Source organism: Varanus komodoensis, unplaced genomic scaffold (assembly GCF_004798865.1).
Source record: "Varanus komodoensis strain SLA01 unplaced genomic scaffold, ASM479886v1 scaffold15, whole genome shotgun sequence".
NCBI lineage: Eukaryota > Metazoa > Chordata > Lepidosauria > Squamata > Varanidae > Varanus > Varanus komodoensis.
In genome coordinates, this window is record NW_025335440.1 from 14,745,905 (window position 1) to 14,761,536 (window position 15,632).

Sequence of the window (15,632 nt, forward strand, 5' to 3'; positions counted from 1 at the left end):
GGCATGCAAATCATGCATTATTCTCTGTAAGGTAGCAGTGCAGGAGTTGAAGCCCAAGGAGCTCATCCAGCCCTTGGGGATACCAACCTAGAATTGGGGTATTCCATAGAAGGCTGTGCCTCCTTTCTCGAGCCCCCAAACTTTTAGCCACACATCATGTGGTGTTTCCCCATATTTTGGGAAGTTAATTTTTTTACCCCATTCTGACAGAGTGAGACAGCTTTCCTAAGGTTTTGTTACTGGTAAGCTACTAGGAGTAATTCTGATATTTTGGCTCTGCAGCTTTTTTGCTGCCAGCTCGCTCATCATTGGATGGTGGACCCTGAACCTTACCCAAAATAGAACTCAGACCTTGGAGGGAAAGGGGTTGAACACTCCATGCTTTCTGCATGATTCAAGATATGCAACATGGCTGGTCCCTATTAATCTGTATGGGGTTTGATGCAGATTTAAGCTGGATGAAGCAAACTGCTGGAAACGAATCTTCTTCCCTATTTCCATAGTGGCCAATTCAGCCCCCTGAAAATGCAGTGGTGCATTTGAGATGGGCAGCAGTGAGCGAAGGACCCAGCAACAGATCATGGGTTGAGACAATGGGTACGACTGGAGATCTGTCCCTCTTGCGAATTAGAGCGGCTTAGGGGGTTTTAGGGATGAGGTGAAAATGATTTTATTCACCAAGCCTGTAAGAGTCCTGTCTACTGCTGCTTTATTGTTAGAGAGTTTATGACTTTGCATGCTGGTGTAATCAGAGCTTTAGTGCTTCCTTGCCATTTTATTCTGTGCTGATTTATTGTTCCATTTGATGGTTTCAGGGTGTGATGCTATGAATGTTTAGTCAGAAAAGGCACTGGGGGACTTTGGCCCAGCCACAGCCCAACCAACCTCGCAGGGTTGTTGTGAGGGTAAGAGTGAGAGGAGCAGGAGAACTACATAAGCTGCCTTGAGTTCCTTGGAAGGAAAAAAAAGGTGGGATATAAACATGATAACTAACTAAAATAGAAACAGTCCTTGCTGGCTGGGCAATGCTGCGAGTTGTAGGACTGTTTCCTGTCCGAGTATGTATTGGATTGCACCTTTAATATTTTATTTTTTACTATTTATAAACCACCTTAAAAAAACAAAAAATAAAAACCTTATAATGGGCTCTAGAAAATTTCCTTAAAATGGACAAACGCCTTGCCTAATTAATAAAGAAACCTGACCTTTTCAGAGCAACAAAAATAAAAGCTTTTATTTGTTCATTTGAATATAAAACAGGCGTTATCACAGATGTACAAAGCGTACTGGTGGTTTAACATACAAGAAGGTTGCTGTTCGTTTGCACATAAAAATTTTCATTTGAAACTGTGATTGGCTGAGTTACATGAATTTCTCTAACCAGTCACCACACTCTATGAAATAACGCTGCTAACATTCAACTGATAAAAGGGACAGTCTTCCCTTGGGTAAAGTGTCAAGCAGGATTAAATATATATAATAAACAAGCACCATGAGGAATCTGCTCCTGTTTGATTAGTTTTGTGTTTAAATGTTCATTGTGTACCCTCTTTCTTTTTTTAGGTGTGCATGTGCATCAGTTTGATTACATGGTTTTGTCTGACTTCAAAAGCACAAGGTCACAAGACAAACATTTTAATACATTCTCATGAATGGTTTATCTACAGTACAGTTTCTAATACAGAACAATCCTTCTTTATTGCTGAATCTGATGGTACGTGTATTTATTTCCTCTCAACTTGCACGACAAAACTAGGAATCCAGTTCATCATCATTTACCATCCTCAGTTTCAGAATTAAAACAACCAAAGATGACAGGTTGCAGAAGAGATCAGTTATTAACTGCGTCGTGTCACTGCATTGCAGTTCTTTGTCATCTCCCCAGGAGTGGAAAGTTGACTTGGTCAAGGTTAGAAGTGATGCTTTAACGAAATGACAGCTAAATTTGTATTTTTCAGCACTGAGTTCAGCAATAGCAAGGACATCACGAGTTAGTTCATACACTGTAATTATCCTCATAATCAATCAATGGCTTGTCTGAACCTTACGGCAACTTGACATTTTGAAGGGGGAAAAGAGGTTCTAGGTTAGGGGATCAAAAAGCAAACAAAAAACTCCACTCTGACAGAATGCTTCAGGATTGGTCTTTAGAGTATGAATAGGAATATTCACAGGGCAAAGAAATTTGTGAAAGGGATTACTGAAAATTAAAAAACAGAATCATCTGCCATGACAAGATGCTGTGTGATCTACATGCAGACTGAAACCATCTCTCCTCTTCAAGGAATTTCCCCCATCCCTCCTGCCTTAAAAATAAACGGAAAAAAAGTGGGGGTCTTCAAAAACAAAGGAAATTTGCAAAGGTAGACAAAATATTTTCCTTATACATGTTATATAAAGTTCTTGTAGCTTTTGTCCTGCAACTGTCTTAGTCATGCATATTCGGTAATGAATGTCAGCAAGTTAACATTATTTTGAACCATTAAAAAAGCATTCTTGGACTGCTGTTGTTTAAACTTCACCCTCAGATCAGACACAAGTCAAACAGGTTACACTGGGATAAAATAAAAACCAGCATTTAGAAAGAAAGAAAGAATGAATGAATGAAAGAAAAGAAATGGAAAGGAAAGATAAGGAAAGAAAAGAAAGGCAATGAACAACTAGAAATGGAAAATATAATTTACTAGAGTTATGGATTCAAAAAAGGCAGCTGTGATCCATTCATTTCTGTTCGTCCTGTCGTCAGATTCCCTTTAGAACTGAGGGACGGGATTACCAGCAACATCAATTGCAGTTCTTTTGTTTGGCATAAGGACACATTAGTAAATGCACCAAGCTGTGCGAACAGTTTTATACTGCTCTCCACACCAAATGGCTATAAGAGAGCCCCCTTAAAACAACACCTTTCCCCAAACTGTGAAGCAGTTGGATCGGTGCCCTCCCTTACTAAAATGAAACACAGCAGTGAGGCAAACAGATAAAAATGAAAATTCTTGTGCAAAATGACCACCAAAACAAACAAACAAACAAACAATTTTCCTTATCACAAGGGAAAAATAACAACAAAGAAACACCAACTTAAAAAATGATGACAAATATTGTGCAACGATATTATGCAGCTAAGAAAAACAGTGCTATTCTTCAAAACTGCCTTTTCTAAAAGTCTAACAAGTGTATGAACATACATGCCAGCACAAATATTTATTGTCACCTTCATGGAAAAGAAAAGAATCCTTCGTAGTGCACTGTTAAGTCTTTGGCCGCAAGTAAACCCTGCCCTGCGAGGTGCGCAGGAAGCAGAATGCGGAAGGGCTCCCACGGGGTGCCGTGGGGCCTCTCCGCCGGTGCCACCCCTAGCAGGTTGCGCTGCTGCTTTTCAAACAGACCAAGACCGTTCAGTTGCAGGACGGGGCCCTCCCATGCCTTCCTCCCAGCATGGCCGCTCCTGTTCTCCAATCTCAAGGGCACAGGCTGCAGGAGGGGCAAAGCCACAACCTGGGGGGGAGGAGAACTCCAGATGTGGGAGCCCAAAGCTTCCGAAGCAACGGGGTGGCCCAGCTGAGAGGCTCGGCAAGCTTGGAGGAAGAGCAGCATGCAGGATGGGGGGTGGGGGGGCGCTACCGAAGGACGGACAAACTGTATCCACGTGGCCTGCGGGAGCCGGTCTGCACTCTCTGCTCTGCACCAGGCCAACTGGCTGGAGCATGACCTTAAAAATTCCCTCCCTGCCTCACGGGCAGCAGAATTGGTTTCACTTGCTGGTATCTGGAAGATTCTTTTGCGATAGGGATACTTAGCAATCCAGGACTGCTTTTTCCTTGAAGTCTGTGAATAATGTTTGATTATCTACAGTGGGAAAAGAGACACCATGCAAGTGATGAGTACTGCATCTTTTTAAAACTTTAAAATCTTTTTTGTCATTAGTGAATTTATATTTCATATATATATATTTGATGTGATACTATCCACTCAAGATAATACAACCCTTTTGTTTTTTATATTAGCAAACATTACAAGAGCTTTAATATTCTTGAATGTTTCTCTTTTATACTTCTAAAGAGATCAAAATAAATTAAAGGTTTTGTACATAATTACAGAAGTAGTTAACTTATTTTATCTTTTTAGTTTAGTACAAAGATATCGGCAAGTTCCTTGCTGAAATACACCTTATTTATAAATTTCTGTTCATTCTAACACTAATATTCAAAGGCTCTTTTTGCCTTTGTACTTTCAGCATTTCCAGGAGAGAAAGCTGTTAAAAACTCTAATTAGAGAAGGTGCTGTTTGGGTATTTTCCTCGTACCTCAATGTAGTTTCCTAAGACAATGGAATAGAAAATGGCTTAAAATTAGTAATGGATCCATACAGGAAAAGATTTTTATGGACATTTAAAAACAAGCAAACCAAAAACAATTCAGTCACTTTATGAGCTGTTCAAAAATATCCACTTGGAGGGCAGATTAAAAAAAATTAGCTACTTCAGTTTAACATAAAATACAAAGCCATATTACTTAGAAAGCAGTATCATCCCAATAAGCAAAAAATAATCTTTTTTTAAAAAGTCTAATAATGGGCTTTCCAACAAACTGAAGGCAGTACCCCAAAGTCCTTCTGTGCTAAAATGTAGTGGTAAAACAAACACATTTCACATTTTATGTCCCGCCAATAATGAGTTGCTTCAGTAAGTCCTAATAGAAACAGTTCCAATCTGAAGAACGTCAATTTCTTATCAGCACATGGTTTTGTGTACGTCAAAAAAAGTGTTTTATACATCTAGAGTCAAGTCCATGGAAGCCTCCGAGATGCAGGACTACATGTTGTAGGCCACATAGATGGGATCAAGCTGGTCCGCCAGAAACCCATCTCGTAGGTGCATGCGTTGCTTCTCTCCACGGGAGTTGATAGGGATTACACCAACGTCCACTACCACCACCACGCCTACAATCAGGTAGTGCTCCTCCAGGACTACGTTGGTGACCAAAGGAACCAGGTCTAAGGCTTCTTGCTCCGATCCATCCAGCTCAACCACCACCACCAACAAGTTTGTCCAGGTAAACACCGCACTGAAATGCAGAGAGGAAACTTCTATTAGTATCTGGGAAACGATGCGCGTGTGCGCGCACAGGCCAAGCAAAAAGAAACTCCGTGTGCCTGGCAAGGGGGCTCTAGTCCGCAAAAGTGCATAGCGTAGGTAAGTTTGTCCCAGGAGCTGCCACAAAGCTCCTTGGCCATTTTCCCCCTATATAAAACATCAGAAAGCCTGTTCTCCCTCTGAGTTCTGATCCTACCACCACAGAAAGAATAGGTTAAGCCTTTCTTGAAAATACAGAAACTAGCAACTTTTCTTTAATTAGGATAAACACTGCACTTTATCACATGCATTCTGTGGAGTAAAACAGACATTATTTCAATGTGGGTCAAGTGGCTACGTACTTTTTGCCCCATTCGCACTCTAGAGTAGAACCCCCCTTGCAAGTTTGAATTGAAACCCTACTGAGGTTCTGTAGGGGCTTCTATGAAGCAGGCCCTGGTACCTCTCCTAAAAGAAGTAAAAACTAAAAAGAAGATGTAGTTGCTAGACACACATTTAACGTCTGCATGTGATACCTGAAGGAGCGCCTACGTCCATATACGCCCACCCGCCCCCTGAGATCTGTGGGAGAGGCCCTTCTCTGGGAGCCCTCTGTGAAGGAAATTAGGAGGGTAGGTACTCAGAGGAGGGCTTTCTCAGTGGTGGCGCCCAATCTATGGAACGCGCTCCCCAGAGAGGTCCGCCTGGCACCGTCGTTATTTGTTTTTCGGCGCCAGGTGAAGACCTTTTTATTCAAACGTCATTTTAATTGCTAATATTATTTGCTTAATTCTTCGGCCAGGGCGACTTATTTTATAATGTTAATGTGTTTTATATTTTTAGTGTTTTATATTTTAACTGATGTTTTAAAGCCACCCCGAGGCTTCGGCGAATGGGGCGGCATAGAAATTTTTAAATAAAATAAAAATAAATAAATACGAAACTCTGGAGCTCTGTGTTGACCCTGATACTCCCTCACTTTAGAGCAGGGAACCCAAAACTTTAAAAGTTATGTGTGCGTGTGCGTACATGCTGAGTCTGCAACCTTCGGCACTAAGAAAAGCCAAGGGATTAACCACGCATCACGTGCTACTGTGCATTTGTTCAAAAGGGAAAGCAGCCTCACCAGTGGGAAAGTGAGAGCCAGGAAGCAGTACAGGGAAGAGGCAACTTATTGATTGACTGAGTGATTGATTTGATTTGATCCGATTTATATGCTGCCCAATTAGGCATGGGCTAATGGCTCAAAAGAAGTGTGAGTATAAAGCCCAAGAAGGTCTGCTCTCTAATCTACTGCAGGCTCCTAAAATACAAGGCTACTGAAATGCGGAGAGGTGGCACAGGTGGAATCCACAGTCAACGGATGGGACCAATTCCTATGTTTGCATTGTGTGCATGTATGTGTACGGTAAATCGCATGGACCGTCACGTCAAAACTGGCTTGCATGATGTTGGTGTTGACTGAGAGAAAGACATTTAAAATAAAAATATCCTCTGAGACTCCACACATGCAAAGAAGAGTAGGAGGCGTATGCTGCACTGTGGTCCTCTGGCCATTCTTTTAATCACCCAAAGACCCTGAAATACTTACCAGTGACTGCAACAAGTGGAACAATAAGGGCGGGATACTTAGAGGAGACCCACTGAAATCCACAGGCCTTCAATTAGTCATGGTTAACTTGACCGTTTGGCTTCAGGAGGGCTACACCACATGTGTCCACGTCTGGATCAAACTTTACGAGTCATAAATAAAACATTGCAGGTCCGCACAGGTCTACACGTTCACACACAAAAAGAGGCATTGGCACAGGACTTACCATTCCGTAATGCTTTTGTGCGCTCTAATGACAGATGTCTCGATGTCTATGGGGTGGTACCTCATTCCTCGCAATTCCATGGCTTCATCTAGCGCACCAACCACATAAAGTGCATCATGTCGCTCTGGTTTGAAGAGAAGGAAACATAAAATGAAATGAAGGAAACATAAAATGACTTCTGTTAGGGAGTGTAAGGACACTGATGCCATTGGAAGGCTAGGTTTTCTGCTTGTAGTCCAAGGACTTCAGATCATGTGGGTAACTCCATCCAGCTTTCCAGGGTCCCCACTTCTTCCCCTTCTGCAGTGCACCCCATTCAGTGTGATCCCCTGTTTCACCATGTAGCATCTTCAGGAGGTGGTGGGGCTGAGTAGAAGGATGGGGTGGGTTGATCCCATGTAAATCTGGATTTAACCCCAGTTTAATTTATTTCCATCTCATGGTTTCACACATAGCTACAAGACAGCCAACATTGTACAACTAAAAATGTATCAATACAGATTAAGAATATAACAAGAAATGCCATCTATTTTGGTTTTTTAAAATATGCTTTAAATGTTTAAATTTCAAAATAAGGCAAATTAAAAAGATAAGCAGCTAACAAATTAAAAAGAAAAAAGAACATCCGTTTTTCTCTATGATTCTTATCACTCTTTCTATTTAAAATATAAACAAGGCGGCTCATTAAAAAGATATAAAAAGCAAACAGTGAGGCATAAAACAACAGTTACAATGTTCTCAAATAAAATACATTAAGGTTTAAAAGCAGCCATAAATCAAGAGAAGCTAATGTAGGAAAACAAAATCCAGGAATATTCTGTGGGACTAGGACAATTTTTCACAGCTGTCCTAAACACAAGCGTTAGAGGGCATCCAAACCCCAACAGTGTTGACAACATCACAGATCAGATCAGATCACAGTCTAATTCAGTAGAAGGAGTTTCTGTACAGGCACACCCTACAAAAGGGTGTGCCTATTCTCCACCACCATCTATTTGCTCTCCAGTGGAAAACCATGCAAAAAGTCCAGCTTCAGCCAGACACGGCTGGGAAAAACTCTCAAGAACACTGGAACACTGGCAGATGCAAAGATGCAAATCGCTTTTCTATGGAACCTTCTGTGTAAGAAGTTTAGGAAGAGGGCTCGAAAACCGCTTTCCAAATTGAGTCAGTTCTCAGCATATTTGTGCAGAAGAATATCTGCCAAAAATAGGTACAGATGATTTTTCAACATTTCTCTCTCATATCAGATGCAGAAACCATGTTACGGTTTCTAAGAGCAGAGTTCAGCGATGCAAGGCAGTGTGAGGGCGAGAGAGAGCTACGGAAAGAATACCATGTAGCTGGCAGGCATTATATAGGAGACTTTAAAGCTGAGCTCAACTCACAAACTTTTGATAAGCAGCGAGCAAACTTACCCCCATTTGCATCTGTGAGTTCTGTTCTTCTCAGGAAACCCAAGTAGCCAGTCCGCGCCCAGATGGTTTGCGTGTCTCCAAAACTAAGTCTTGAGTTAAAATGATCTGACTGCAAGGATTCATCACCATAGATAGTAAAGTACCCACTGGCATTGTGTGCACTGTGAACCCATATCTAGGTGTGAGGAGAAAAGTTACGTTTTTGTTGGATGAAGGACTTTTGACAATACTCTCCCGCAAATACTTTCAGCGCTTTCCTCTCTCTCTGAGTCTTTCAGCAAGAAAACGAGCAACTCAGTAGCCAGTTTTCCTTCATAAGGAAAGCAGGACCTTGTACATTTTGTGCACACACAGGCTTACAAAGGCAGGCAAGCAGTCCTACCAAAGCCAATTCACAGCCGACTTTTGCAAATTACCCCAATGTGAGATCCTGTCTCCTTGCCACATCTGCAATTCACCATTGGTTTCTGGAGGTTAACGCCTGCCTCACAGTGGTTATATGTTCAAACCTTAGTTGCAGAGGGTTCTTACAGCTCCTTATTACAGCAGGCCCAGTAACCCTGATGCTGCTATGGGAAGCACTGATGTGATCTGGGGAAATCATAGGATTCTATGGGCATTCTCCTGTCAAGTCGTTCTGCCACAGCAAGTTACATTATACTGGTGGAAAGGACAGCTAGGCCAATGCCAATGGCATTCATTTGTGCCCCGATTCCTCCAAAAAACCTACCAGCACTGCACTAGGGGGTCCCTGTGCTATTGTGATATGCTTTGCATTAGCAAAATGACACTGCTGGATACCATCCTGTGACACCACCAGGAATAATAGCAGAGGTACTTTTACTCATCCCTGGACAGCAGAGAAAAGAACTTCTTTGGATTTGTGTGTATGTGCACAGATGTGGCCATTTTCTCACACAGTGCCCTTCCACTAGGGCCATTCCACAAGCAAAATGAATTTTCCCTAATGGAAGGGTCCCAAGCCCAGTGACAGCAATGGCTGGAGTATCACAAGATTCATTCGCTCTCTGTCTCCATCATCCGTACGTCCGTCCATCCATCCATCTTATCTATTTCCCACCTTTTTTTCCTTTCAAAGCAGCTCACATAATTCTTCACCTCCTCTCAATCCTATCCTCACAACAGCCCTGTGAGGTAGGCTGGGCTGAGAGTTTATGAGTGGCCCAAAGTTATTCAATGAGCTCCCTGGATGAATGGATCGCCCGAGTCCCAGTCCTGCATTATTAACTGCTGTAAGACACTGGCTCATTTTCACAATATTAGTGTCTATTTTGCTGTATATTAATAAAATGATGTGTGTGCATAGCGTATGTGTGTGTGTGGGGGGGGGGGGGAAGCAAGCTCTGCAAAGCTAAGAATTTGCCTAAATCAGTTACATACTTGTGAAACTGTGCTTGAAATAAGAATTAAAGAATTAAGCAAAAAATTGAAGAAACAAATGAACTTTTAAAGCAAAGAAATGGTACTCATTGTTCTCAACTGTGTCAAGGCAAGCTAGCTTGTAACTTTCCTATTAACTTCATAACTTTGCATAAAGCTGCATGGTATGAACGTATTAGTGTGGGCTCTTTGTCATACACTTAATAAGGAAACCTGTTAGGGAAGCAAGGAAGGAGAAGGAAGGAAAGAAGGTAGGTAGGTAGGTTTCAATCCAGTCATGCAATCCAGTACCAGTCAATGCACTGTTTGTGACTCACCTCTCCGAGATGAGAATCCCCCAGGGGCCCCTTAGTTTCTGGATTAGCAATAATGATGCGAACTCCTGGGAGGATCTTTTGAAAGACAAAATGAGTCATATTTGGTTAGGGGCAGATGATGCACAGATCGGTTTTATGCAACCACAAGTTTTCTCCTTGTCCATAGAAGCCTTTCCAAAGACTCTTAAAGAAGGCTGAAAAAAGAATGAGGTGGGCACCCTAGCTAAGCCTTGCAAACCTGTGGCAAACCTGTATTTTCATCCATGAATTGCATGGCTCTTCAGTTTTCATCTTTTCACTTATGCCTAAGACTACCACCACCAATAGCTATGACAGAGAAGGCCACTGTCCGGTGGTACAGCACATCTTTCATGGGTGAAAGGTTGTAGCACCGATCCCCAGCGTTGCCCGTTCAATAGACCATTGGTCTGTTCCATAGGAAGCAGCTTCCTCTGCAGCAGCTTCATACTAGGATGAATTCTTGGTTGGCTGCAGGCAAGCTGGGAAAATGTAAAATGGCGAGTAAGGCACTTCTCTGGGATAATCAGCACAGCCCACAAGCACATTTTACCCCAGTGGACCATGAGGCAGCTTGGCTGACTCCAGTGACATGGGCCTCAAGCATCCAGAACCAAGCTGCTCCTCACAACAGTCAGCATCAGCAACCTGCATAGGTGTCCCCATCTAAAGAAAATCCGGCAGGTATGCAACCATTGGAAAGAGACTGTGCTTAGCATCACAGCTGCAAAGGAGGACCTCCCTAGAAAGAGGTCTTAATTAAAATCCTTACTATAGTATTCCCATTGAGGTCCCATGCATCTAGGGGGCTTTAAAGGGCTGGTAGGGTCTACCATGTGCCAAAGGCAACAGTTCTACTGGACAATTGAAAAGTGGTCTTTAATCTACACAATTATTTGTAGATCAACCAGCCAAATTATATCTCGCATGTTGGTTTTCAAAAAGCCATCTCTGCTAACTCTTACCAAGCAGGTTTTGCAGATCACCCAACACATTTTATACACCACAGAGCCACAAAACAAAGAAAGGGAATTATGTCTCCTTAGGTAACTCCTTCAGCTCACTAGAGATCCTCCCACACCCCACCCAAATCTAGGAGGATTAATGTATATGGATGAATTACTAGAAACGCTTTAGATGTACCAAATGTGTAATGTTATCCTGGGAAAACTGTATCCATATGTATTATGGCATTGACATCATACCTTATCCAACTAAAAGAATGTGAAGAGAACACGGTGAGAATTACAACAATCCAGCTGCATCTGAGTATACAGGAGGTGCCACTGGAAACGTGGCCACAGAACAGCCTTTCAGAAACTCTGTGCTGGTTGGGAATAATGGGAATTGAAGTCCAAAACATCTGCGCAGCAGCAGACTGGGGAAGGCTGCCATGCATGATCCCTGTCAGTGGAAATGGCTGTGCACTTGCCAAAGGCAAGTACTTTTCTTTGTGTAGCAACTCCCACTCCATGGCACATAGAAATAGGTGTAGAGATATCCAAAATTTGGTTGCTCAGTCCTTTAAGATACTCTAAGTTTTAAACAGTTTAAGTGGTTACCTTTCCTGATTCCATGAGGGGCAAACTATGAGGGGATCCTCTTTCTACTAAGCGCACTCTGAAAAACAAAACAACAATGAATGCACAACATTTGCAGTAATTCCATATAAATGACTTCAGGCACCCTGAGCCTAACCCACTGCCATTCTGCAGGCTTCGTTCTGGTTCTGCCCACAGCAGCCGGAGCAAGATCGCCATAGTCTTTCGTAGTCAAAAGGTACCACTTAGAATAGCAAAGCTGCAATCCTACACTTCCTTACTGGGGAGTCATGTTCACAGAACACAACGGGATCTCATTCCAAATTGACATCTCTGAAATTCCACAGCTAGCGGGAAAGTCCATAAGGCATTGGAGAGAAGCGGGGGGGGGGGGGGAACAGATCCTTAAAGGTCTTGGGTTCCCATAAAAAATAGCACAGGGGAAACTATACCTGTGGACAGGCTTGGGTGGAAAAGAACGTGAGTGCCGTGGAAGAATGAAGGGACAGATTGGTTCTCTTTTTGCATGCCCCAGTCAAACTGGAGATGCTCAGGGCCAAAGTACATGTTACATTACCTCCATAAGGAGTAGCTAAGCCTGATGGATTTCTTTTTTTACTTCACATCACTCTAATTTGGATTAAACTTTTCTCCCACTTCCTCTCAAAATTCCATTTTCTCACTGGGGTCATTGGATCCCCCCGCCCTTTTAAAATCTCCTTGGGTAAATCCACCCCTGCCAGTGCAGGTTGGTCTTGATCTAAATTAGGGCCATGCTTAGTTACACAAAAGTAAAGAAAGCAATCTGACTCAGATACATGCTACACAATTGGTTTGGCCCTCAGTTCAGTAGTCTGGCCCTCAGTTCTTTTGCCAGGAGTGATCGCTGGCCTAGTTGGAACTGCTTGCTTACCATCTGGAATAGTATGCTTTGTACATCAGAGCTGCAAAGCAGGAAACCTGAATAAGTTCTATTTACCCATTTCTCCAGATTAGCAGTTTTCCAGACGAAACAATATATTGTGACCTGTATAATCTCTCTTGCACACACCCTGCTCCTTGTCTGAATATTCCTATGGTAATTTAAATTATGTGTAGTTTTAATGGAATTTAACAAATCATTTTGTCTGTATATGTATTCTGAAGTTGCCCATCGCTTTGTGGGTTTTCTGCAGTCAAGGAAAGTAGCATGACAGAAATCCCCAATGTAAACTTATTTCTGCAAACATACACACATGAACTTGTGAAGGACACATGGATGCTTTAGTAAGTAACTTTAAAAAATTATGCTGCAACTCTTGCAGGCTTCTTCGTCTATGGTGTTACCTGCCAACAACCTTACAGGGTTCACTGACAGACAATGACTGCCAAGATGAGGCTTTGTGGCTTGATGGTGATTTGTACTCAGGACTTCCCTGGTTAAAATGCACACCACACTTTTCGCGAGAGTATAATGGCTGTGTCCAGAGATGGCCTGGGTGATTTACAGAATTCATAACTGCAAGGGGGAGGTAGTAATCAGGTCTTCCTCCTTTGCAGGTGATTAAGAACAATTTACAGTCTGTTTTAAAAACAGACGTGGTAAAGCTTTAAATGAGTACCAGAACTGCCAGTGGGTCAATCAGAGCCCAGGATAAATCCAGAGCCCAGGATAAATCCAGCAATAAACCCTTGTCTATAAAATCAAGGGGCCTCCAGAAAGTGTGTGTGTATTTTAATTGAATCTTAAATGACTCCTACACAGGTTTTACGGGGAATGTTAATCACACTGAGCACCAATTCCTGTTTTAAGAAAGCCCCAACAGAAGGTATATTCAAGCCAAGTCACAAATCCCTTTTCCTACAACATATACTTAAATCCCAGTGCCCAGTGGAGAATCCAAGCTGTGATTTTGTGAGATTTGTCAAGGCAGCGTTTATTACAAATGCTACCTCAAACGTTACTCCAAAGGCAAATGAAGGAAAGCCCAGAAAACAGTGGCAGGAATGGGAAAAGCTGTTCTTGCTGGCTTTTCAGTGAAAGCCCCTGCAGGTAGCACAGAGCAATTTGGTGCTTGCTGTGGGAAACTCATAGATGTGGGAAGGCAGGAGGTAGAAGTACTGAGAGCAGGTGAAAACCTTTGAAATATGGTTTATGAATTATACAAAACATGACCACGGAGGGCCAACGTGGGGTTATTCTTCTATAACCAGCCTGTAATAACCATCAATCTAGCAACCCAGAAAGACCATCTGAAAAACCAAGCTCCAAACTGTTTCCTTTTCTGTAGAAGTGATTAAAAAGTGTTGATACACCAACCAAGTAATGCATTTTCTTGGCCCTGTGTTTGCATTTCACAGCAATCCATATTTTAGCATGTTACTAGTGTGCAAGGACAAACTGTAGCAAGCCCGAAGTTCACACGTCTTCTGCTCTATCCTTGTCATAGTTTGGAAAATTTTGCACTGTCTGGTCATCTGGGGCAGCAAACTGTGGGTCATTTAAACAGGATTAGCTCCCAATGAATCAGCTTCAACAATGGGTTTTCATGCTGGCTTGTGGAAACTAACCCTGGTTGATGTTAACCGCAGCTCTGAATGACACAAGAAATGCCAAGTAACTAAAAGGGGAAGCTTCCAAACTCCTCATTCTTGGCCACATGGGACCAGTGGGGGAAGAGATCTGGGAGCTGTGGAAAGGTGGCCTGTCTCTTGCAAATTTCACTGTAATCAGGTGGATTTGTCTGATCAGGAGATCAAGAGCTGGTGGAGGAGTTGGCAGGTGCGAGATTACCCAGTGAAGTTCCTTGGACAGAATGTGAGAAGCACCCTGGATAACATTTTAGATACTGTTCAGGTCAGGTAGAAGGTTGGGGAGGAGATGGAGGGGACGTTCCTTGACCCTGACAGGAGATGCCGGAGAAGCGAGTGGACTAATTATGAAGTGTCCAGTTCCCGCCATCCAGCCCACAAGCTGCAGGAGCCATCCCGAGTGGGGAGTCAGAGGTCTTGCTGAATGGGAGGGAAGGAGAGGAACTTTCGGTTTGGATTCACCCCTTTACATGGACAGATGTGTCTCTCCTTTCTACAAGAAATGACTCTTTGCTTTATACTATTCCGTAGCCAGTTAAGTTTCAATAAAAGAACTTCATTTCTAAGGGTTTTTTTAAGTCTGCTGAAAGAAAGAGAAAGAAGGAAGTGCCCTCTTCACAACAGGACTGTGCAAACTCAATGCTTCAGAGAACAAGTTTTATGAAAGGAAATTTTCTATTGTGTAATACTTCCCTTTTTTCTTCATAAGCTCAGAGCCTCAGGAACTGGGAGAGTCAAGTTACAAACGAATGGGTATTCCTTGAGATTTGGGGTGAGAAAACCAACAACGGAGCCTTAATTTCATGCAACATTTAACACAGCGAGAAACAGAGTTGTCATCTACAATTGGCTATGAAGTCAGAGGCTGGTTGCCACATCCAGATCCAAAGGCAATTCGGTATCTGATGGGATAGTAACTGATATAGGATTTGGGAGGCGACCAACACCTTGGCCAAGATGCAGCGTGTGACCAACCAAGGTTCCACCCTTACATTGTTCCAGCAGGGTTTGCGATATGAAGCAATCATGGGCCAATTCATACTTTTGGGAAATGAGACTTCTCTACTTGTGATGCAAACTACACCTGCATGAATATACAGTCTGCATCCACCAGCCCAGCTGTACATGTCTCAAACTGGACCCAGCCCTATGTTTCTAACCTAAATACATGGGCAAAAAGCAGGAAATAAAACAGTCCTCACTCTCAATTATGGTATATAGCAGGTGTCCAATATTAAAAAGGTACACTGAAATGCGTGTGTACACACACTCCCTGTTTTATGCTAACCCCAGCTACTTAGGTGTTTGTCAAACTGTCAAAGCAGAAGATGCTTAGATTCAGACTTTGGTGAATCCAAGAAGGGAAAGAATTCAGATGCATAGAACGTCTCTGTACATACAGGAGATAGAGGAGAATCCTTTCTAAACCATTCAGGTCCCAAATCATTCAACATTTTTGTGTTGTCCTATATGCACTG

General features: G+C 42.6%; 1 protein-coding gene across 10 annotated transcripts in view; it reads right to left on the reverse strand.

Annotated features, from left to right (window-relative positions):
- Window positions 1-1,206: 1,206 nt before the first annotated feature.
- Window positions 1,207-15,632, reverse strand: part of DIP2C (disco interacting protein 2 homolog C) — a 323,243-nt gene continuing 308,817 nt past the window's right edge. For all 10 annotated transcript variants that reach the window (XM_044424777.1, XM_044424779.1, XM_044424783.1 and 7 more), the window contains 5 exons: window positions 11,605-11,662; window positions 10,025-10,099; window positions 8,307-8,481; window positions 6,889-7,012; window positions 1,207-5,063 (listed from right to left, as the gene is read on the reverse strand). In XM_044424777.1, coding sequence (XP_044280712.1) covers window positions 4,811-5,063; window positions 6,889-7,012; window positions 8,307-8,481; window positions 10,025-10,099; window positions 11,605-11,662 — 685 coding nt within the window. In that variant the 3' untranslated portion in view covers window positions 1,207-4,810. The remainder of the gene's footprint in view (window positions 5,064-6,888; window positions 7,013-8,306; window positions 8,482-10,024; window positions 10,100-11,604; window positions 11,663-15,632) is intronic.